At 40.4% G+C, this 8,274-nt stretch overlaps 1 protein-coding gene across 4 annotated transcripts in view; it reads right to left on the bottom strand.

Moving 5' to 3' along the window:
- Positions 1-1,231: 1,231 nt before the first annotated feature.
- Positions 1,232-8,274, bottom strand: part of CDIN1 (CDAN1 interacting nuclease 1) — a 235,312-nt gene continuing 228,269 nt past the window's right edge. Inside the window, exons 11-12 of one of the 4 annotated variants that reach the window (XR_009739083.1) lie at positions 6,680-7,445; positions 1,232-4,982 (exon numbers count right to left, since the gene is read on the bottom strand). Coding sequence is in view for 3 of the 4 variants with exons in the window: in XM_061430697.1 (XP_061286681.1) it covers positions 7,316-7,445 (130 nt within the window). In the remaining variant the exon portion in view is untranslated. Of the gene's footprint in view, positions 4,983-5,025; positions 7,446-8,274 lie in introns of those variants that run through there. The other 3 variants (XM_061430697.1, XM_061430700.1, XM_061430702.1) reach the window with 3 other exon arrangements.

Genomic DNA, 8,274 nt, shown 5'->3' with positions numbered 1-8,274 from the left:
ATGTTACAGAACCAATGAAAATGTTACTGTTTATTATTCAGGCCCATGAACAAGATTATGAGTTCTGTTCCAAATGCTTAGAATTTATTTATATTTGCACTAAACATGAATGGCCTAGGGCAGGAATAGAAAATATGTGGCATCTATGTGATTACTACCCACTCCAAAGACTTGTGCCCAGAATTGATCACAGCCTTATTTCCCATTGAGCTGGACTCAGCCTCGGAACCCTTCTCAACAGTAGTGAATGCAGCTACCACAGCATATAGAAAATTATTTGCTGCCCAAGGTCTAGAAGTAAAATATCTTACTAAAAGCCCCACAGGTTTGCCTCTTTCCTTTTTATACTGTAATTGTCTTTTCTGAAATTTTCAAATCTTTTGCTTTCATTTTGCCAAGTAATGATTTGTGCACCGTGGCTGAGCCACCCGGGAAGCCCAAGTAATGATTTATTTCCCCCAGATGAGCATTTACTGCACGTTTCTGAATTCCCCACAACACCTGAGATAGTTTCAAACACACACGTCGCTGTTGCTGTTTAGTCACTAAGTCGGGTCTGACTCTTGAGACCCCATGGACTATCGCCTGCCAAACATATATCAGAGACTTGATAAATATTCATGTCTTCAAGACCCTAAATGCTAAAAATATAAGATGGAAACATCCCACAGAGCCAAAGAGGATTCAGTCTCAGTGATATCTGTCCTGAGTGTCAGTTCTCTCCGGAGACACTCATGGAAGGAATCACGTCCCAAAATGGCCCCAGTGAATTAAGTCCTGGGAAACCAGCAGAGCACAGAAGTAATGTGAGAGTTCCAGCTCCTTTTGTGTCATAAGTCTTCAAAATATGAGGACATATGCCAAATGTCTCTGGCTTTCAGATGATAACATACTCTGAATTAATGACTAACAGGGAAACACCCACTGAGCAGTTCATGGACAGTGTCTCTCCCAAGTCAGATCCTGTTGGCCAATGACCAGAGAACCCGTCTCTCCTAAGCCAGAAGACACTTCTATGGCCAGGAAGCACTTTGTCACCGGCTCAGCAGTATAAAAGCAAGCAATGGAAAGCACCATTTTTTGCAGTTAATCTAATAATTTCACCAAATATCCCCAAATCTGTGTACAAAACATAGTTGCCTTGACTTGATTTTAGGGGAAACTTCCTTAAATAGAAATGTAAAGATAAAGCTAAGCCTTAATAAGCCCTTAAAAAAAAAACAACAAAAAATTTAAATGTTTGAGTTAATTTATCAATATATTGGATAAACAATAATGTACAAAGGCTAATTTTAAGGCAAACACAATGAAAGCACAGGAATTCCTCTTACAACTAAGTGTATACGTGGCTGCTAAGTTGCTTTAGTCATGTCCAGTTCTTTGCAACCCTATGGATGGTAGCCCACCAGGCTCCTCTGTCCATGGATTCTCCAGGCAAGGATACTGGAGTGGGTAGCCATTCCTTCTCGAGGGGATCTTCCCAACTCAGGGATCAAACTGCGTCTCCTGCATTGGCAGAGGATTCTTTACCCTCTGCGCCACCAGGGAAGCCTTTACAACTAAGTATGCATCCTCAAATACTCTGGTGGATGAAACTGCCATATTTCAGATTTTGAGGGTTTCTGAAGTAATTAATTCTCACCAAAGTAATTAATTAACGTCAAAATATATGATGTGTTTCTCTGATTCCAATAAATACACCTAGTTTTCAGCTGAAGAAAATGAGAAAGTTAAAATAAAAAGGCTCCAATTATTCCTTTAATGCAAGTGAGTAAGAGCACATTTAGGCTCAACAGTCATTCATTTGTGCATTCAACATTTATTGAACACCTGCTCTGTGCCAGGAGCTCTGTTAGCTATTGGGTCATAGAGTGGTGAACAAGATAAACACAGTTCCTACTCCATGGAGCTTACAGTCGAGTCAGAGAAGCTCGCCAGTGAACAACTACAGAGAGAGGTACGTCAATTGAGATAAACGTGGCACAATCAAATAAAAGGTGCTTACAACTTTTGGATTGCTTACAAAACTATGGTTTCCTGCAGAGGTCACTGGGATTATATAAATTTTGATTTTTCCCTATAAAAGAAATTTCAGTTAAAATTAAAAAAGTCCACTTTACATACACTCAATTGTAATTTCTGACTGTATCTGTGTTGAATATAAAAAGGACACTTTTTTTTTTTAAAGAAAAAAGTGCTAGCTTTTCGAGAAATACCTTTAACTGAGGCTGTTTTCAGGGGAATTCATGACTGCTTTAGGTTAATGGTCGGTGGCTTCATGTTCAGGCCTCAATTAAACTCTGAACTTCCATTGTTATTACTTAATTGACTTGGTTATATTTCATGTCAGCATTTCAAAATGACCTTCCTTTTAAAAAATAAAAATTACCTGACAGGGAAGCATTGTGGCAGCCATCCCACACTGTCTTTATGTATGGTTGGGCCTAGAATTTACTCAATTTATCTACCACTAGGGTACTTCTCATCATCCTTGCTTATGACATGAGACAGCTCCAAGTAAATGCAAGTGGTGAGGGAAAAGAGATGAAACACGAAATCTATCTGCTACCATGACTATTATTAAGATTCCAACTAAATCCACTGATATCCACTTTAATTCTAATCAGGGAGTTAGTCTTAAACACCTTGCATATCATGATTAAGTGCTGTCAAGTTATGCTTCTTTGAAAGCAGGATTATGTGCACCTTTTCCTTCCATTACAAGTGCCTCCAAAGGTTTAGTTGTGCCAGTTAACTAGATGGAAACGTAAATCCCCTTTACTTGTACACGAGACAACAATAAGAACAAGTTGGATTGCTCTAACTAATGAGTGGGATTTTATATAAAGTAGGTATGACGCCAAGATGGAACGCTGCTAGACTGACTGAAGCAAATTAAAGCATCAAATGAGTCTGTCCCCTCCCCCTGCATCGTGGAAAAGTTTTAAAAGTCTTTTTGAAGTACTTTGATCAAGCTTTGAAATCATTTTAGTGGGTGACTATTGTATGAAAACCGTAATTTATAGTTCTTGACCTAAGCAGCTCTTTGTCTCACAGCCATGTTCAAAACAATAGCAGGAAAGTGAAAAACACAAGGGGAACGCAAGCTGTTCTGGTTATTATTTAATTCATAATTCCATCTTCCTTAATCTTTGCAATCCAGGCATGTTCTTAATAAAACATCTTCAGACCATTTTTACTATATATAGGAAGGTTAGTTTGGCATAATACAATTAGAGGGTCTGAACTGTGTCACTGGGACCTTTCCTTAACCTGAGGGTGACCTACCAGGCAGGTCCAGAGAGGATCTCGCTATAAATGGTGACAGTGCAGGCAAACTCCTATTGTTTGCCTTTTAATTTCCTCTCTAGTTAAGCCGGCTTTGTTCCTTGACCTTAACTGAGAAGGTGCCAACTGGGAGATTTTCACCTCCCATCCTATTCACAAAATAGTTATAGTTAGGAGGCAATTTGCTCCCAGCAGATCACACAGAAAATGGCAAGCTTCCTCTAAGATGAACTAGCTAGGCCGTGATTCTCTAATTGAATCACAGAGACATTTTACTATTTTAATTAGTAATTTTAACCAGCTAAAACATCACCATTCAGCCTGGAAATATCAGTAAACCTCACATGTTCTTTGGACTCTTTTTGCCAAAATAGTTACGGATAGACTAAACCTCAGGCTCTCTTTGACCCTGTAAATATCTTAGTTACAGGTTTTACGATCTTCAAGTGCCACAGATGCCTGTGAACACTGGATACACGGAGGAGCCTTACGTGTGCTTTTCCCCAGAGGGTTTAGGCCAATTGTTCTTCCCCAACCTGGACTCTGAAAATACATGGATCAGGATTCAGACGGGCTGCATTTCAGTCCTGGGATCATTTCCCAGAGAGAAAAAGAACCAAGGGATAGTGTTGTTGTTGATGTTCAGTCACTCAGTCATGTCTGACTTTTGTGACCCCATGAATCGCAGCACGCCAGGCTTCCCTGTCCTTCATTATCTCCCTGAGTTTGCTCAAACTAACGCCCATTGAGTCAGTGATGCCATCCAACCTCTCATCCTGTCGTCCCCTTCTCTCCTGCCCTCAATCTTTCCAGCATCAGAGTCTTTTTCAATGAGTTGTAGTAAGTGCCGAATGTGTGTCCACGTGGGAAGAAACTGCAAAGGCTGGAGAAGGGGAGATGACAGGGAAGAGGAAGGGAATGGAGGCCAGCACGGATTTAATTCAACTGAAACTGCAGGTCTGTAAAGGGTGTGTGTGGGGGGGAGGGGCGCTGGTGAGAAAGAGCAGACATCTCAGGTATCTTGGTTCCAGAGAGGAAAGGAAACACTGGGTGTAGCTCCTCAGGGAGGGGCGAGTGACTTAACTGTTCACTTGGGCGCTGTGCGTTAATTAGTGAGGCCCACCGGGGCCCATTTAGTGGATGACCTCATCCAGGGCGCTAAGCAATCCCCTGGTGGCTTTAATGAGTGAGTGCACCCCTCAAAGACTTGACAACTTATCTTTTTCCAGAGTGGAATTAAGCCTTGCCAATAATGAGCACCTACACACCTATGCTTAAAGGAAAATGATGTCCCCTGGAGAGCCAGTTTTCTACTCTGCACCCGAGCCTCCCTTTTATATATGATTTAGGAGTGTTTAGAAGAGTTAACAGACACCTTGCCCAACGCAAATTAAAAAGAAAAAAGAAGTCTCATTGGTTTTTGTTTGTTTGGGGTAGAAATGGGGTGGGACCAAGTCTGTGAAGCATCAGCGCTGGATCAGCTTTGCTCTGAACTCATCCCTCTGAGAGCTTCGAACGAACAGTGTCTCCTGTTTGTTTGTGAGAGCAGACGCTTGGCAGGTCTACATATGCCAGAGAGAACATCATTGAGTTTTATGTTTGTACACACACTCCTGCTTTCTCACTTGGCTTAATTCATCAGCACGGTTTGCAGAGATCTCCATAAAGTAGGATTTGACTTTAACGTTAATGTTCTAATGATGAGAGAAGAAAAAAAAAAAAATGTCACCATATGTCTACTCTTTAGGGGTGATGTTTATACTGTCTAAATTAAAAAAAAACACACAAGTAAACAAACACACATAGAAATATTAATAGCACAGGTAAGTATTTCTTACATAAAAGGACAAGGAGGATTTCGGCTTCTAGTCTAGGAACATCAGTCCCCCCAATACCACTCCTCCAATGTCTACTGAAAAGTAATACACATTATAATCACATTAGTTTTTATGTTGTATAAAGCTGAGTTTTAAATAACTTTGTAACTTTATCATGATATGTACAGTCTACTGCTGGTTTCTTTCCCACTTTTCAGGGCCAGATTGAAAAACCTCATCCATACAGAAAAGGTGGTGCCTTTGCCAGAGAACACTGGTACCTTCTCCTAACATATTATGTCAGGGTGCCAGGTAGGAGCAAGCACCTCTTTCATTGTTTAAATTTATTTGTGCCCCTTCATCATAAATTTGTTTAATGTAAAATAAACAAATCCTTGATGAGGGTTTAACAAGGTTTTCAACATCTGTGCAGATCCATGTAACTTACTCCTAAAGAAGAAAAATCAGTTTAAAGCGTGCCATGAAAACTGCTTTTAACAACAGTTTGGTCTAAGAGTGTGTGTGTGTGTGTGTGTGTATGTGTGTGTGTGTGTGTATCAAGACAACAGTGGTTCCCAAGTGTGTGTGTGTGTGTGGTGTGTATCAAGACAACAGCACTGGTTCCCAAGTGTGAGTGTGTGTGGTGTGTATCAAAAACAACAGCACTGATTCCCAATCATTCTATTTTACTCACAAAACCTGTATGGTGAATTTTACACTGAAGCACAAGTTTGCCTGATAATACCATACCATTTCATCTTCTCCCTCTTTCTTGTTTAACGCAACCTACCACAGAGCTAAAATCCATGCCTGAACCCGACATGTTTCTGTTCTTCAAAAGGAAAGGCAACAGGCAGACGTCTGCATACCCTCTTAGGTGCAAAATGAACAAAGTGCAGACAGTACAGTTAAGTCTTTTGAAAGAACCGAGCAATACATATAACTTGAGGGTGTTTGTAAAAGTTACATTTTTACTAATATTTCCAAACTCACTCAACATTATAAAGAATATAATGTCAACATGGGGGAAAATTTTATTAAATACATTTTTGGGTATGGATTAATTTTTTACCTTCCTAAAAGATAGGTTTATAATGAATTTATATTGATGTTTTCCTTCAGATTGAAATTTGGTTTGCAGTATAAAAAATGAATAAATGAAAGTGAACAAATACAAAACTTCTTTTATTTTGCTAACCTGAAAATTGCTCTAGGTTTATTTTTGGTACACTTAATTCATTGAAAGCTGAACTTCCCTAATGCCTAACTTATTTGAGTGTTATATAATTATGTGGTATAAATGGGAGATATAAAGCAGGGTAAAGAATGCACTTTTGAAAAATTTTACTCATAAAAATACCAACTACCATCCATACCTACAGACAACTAGTTGTGTTTTAAAATAAACTCTTTTCAAGGCTGGCCCCGAGCTTCAGTTATCTGCCCACAGCCCCCAGTCCAAAAGAGAAGCGTGGTTTCCAGACACAACGTAACTAATGCTTTTAAATGAGATAAGTGGAAAATGTTTGGTGTTCAAACAAGTAATATAAAAAGAAGAAATTCTCATCAAATACATTTTTTTCAGCTTGGCTTACTGCCATAGAAGTCAGGAAACCACCAAGACGACAAAACAAGCACAGGCTCCCAGCAAGATCAGCTCCTGCAGGTGAGCGAGAAAATCCAGTTGTAGCCTTCACGACTTTGGCTTTGCTAGGACCGTGAGAGGTTACTCCACGATGGTAATGCAATCCTGGGTATCTGTAAGTGTGCATGAAGAGAAATGGGGAGGGAGACAGAATGAATGTAGGGCTTAGCCAAAAAATAAATAAGAGGGCAATTTGGTAACTGGGCGGAGAATTGAAAAATCACACCTTTCAGTCTCCACATTTTTTCTTTTGTTCAGTATATAAGGAGAAACCATCCGGAAGGAAGAAAGATTATGACTATCTATAAACTAACTGTTTGACAGAGACAGAAATGCTGATAATGAGTGGGTTGTGTCTGTAGTTCTTGGCTGTTCCCATGAGCAAGGGATGAAGGAAAACAGAAACTCTTGATATGTTTGTCTAAAGAGGTAGTGGTGTGACAACGGGCAGCGAGAGTTCAGCTGAAGTTCAGGGCAGATGTTGCCAGGAGTTTACGCTGCAGGAAAGTAAAATTGCTTCCGGATTCACCTTTTCCTCCCAGCTTCTCTTCCAGGCTCATCAGGGTCAAGCAACACTGTGGCACAAGGTGACGATGTCAGTGGGGAAGCAGGCATGGAGCAGGATGCCCCTCTCCCGGTTACAGTCCAGCTCCTGGATGAACCCGTACCAGTAGATGACTAAGCCTGGCCCAAACCTGCAGAAACACGAGAAAATAACACACACGGGTAGTACTGACATAACTCCAGAAAAAGGTAATCACTGATGCATGGATAAGATGACTAAATGACTTTACACAGTTTTTGTTTCCATTGCTATGATTCTGACTGAAAGTAGTTGAACTTAGACCAAAAAGTTTATTTAATGCAAATGTTACCACCTTGGATGGATTTGTTACCTTGTTTTCAAGGAACCTGAACCATTTCACTATCCTGATTTCCTCTCAGTCAGGTATTATGCTGACTTAGCAGATGAAGGATAAAACAGAGTTGCAGTAGCATTGAGCTGGGGAGCACCAGGCTTGGGCTTTTAGCCTTTTAGCATTCAGAGGTACAGCTGAGCACAGCTTCCCTGATGGCTCAGATGGTAAAGAATCTGCAATGCAAGAGACCGGAGTTTGATCCGGGGGTCAGGAAGATGCCCTGGAGAAGGGAATGGCAACCACTCCAGTATTCTTGCCTGGAGGCTTGCGCCATGTACAGAGGCTCCTGGTGGGTTACAGTCCATGGGGTCCCAAAGAGTTGGACATGACTGAGCGATTAACACTTTCACATTCAGGGGCACCCTTTTAAAGGTTAAACTTACCTATTTTCAATTAAGTGAAAAAAAAAAAGTTTGAAAAGTAATTTTAAAAAACGAAATGGCTCAAAGTCTTCTTCTTACAATATACCAATAGGGCCAGAAATTCTTTCTGCCCTATTCTTTCTAGTCTAAAAAAACCCAAAACACACACACACACATGGCAACTGGGATCCTAAAAAGAAATCTCTTGACCCTCCTCTCTGCACTACAATTTCTCTTAAGCT

The sequence above is a fragment of the Bos javanicus genome, chromosome 10 (genome assembly GCF_032452875.1).
Source record: "Bos javanicus breed banteng chromosome 10, ARS-OSU_banteng_1.0, whole genome shotgun sequence".
NCBI classification, from domain to species: domain Eukaryota; kingdom Metazoa; phylum Chordata; class Mammalia; order Artiodactyla; family Bovidae; genus Bos; species Bos javanicus.
The sequence above is the reverse complement of the archived record's forward strand: the minus strand, read 5'-3'. Positions and strand labels throughout refer to the sequence as shown.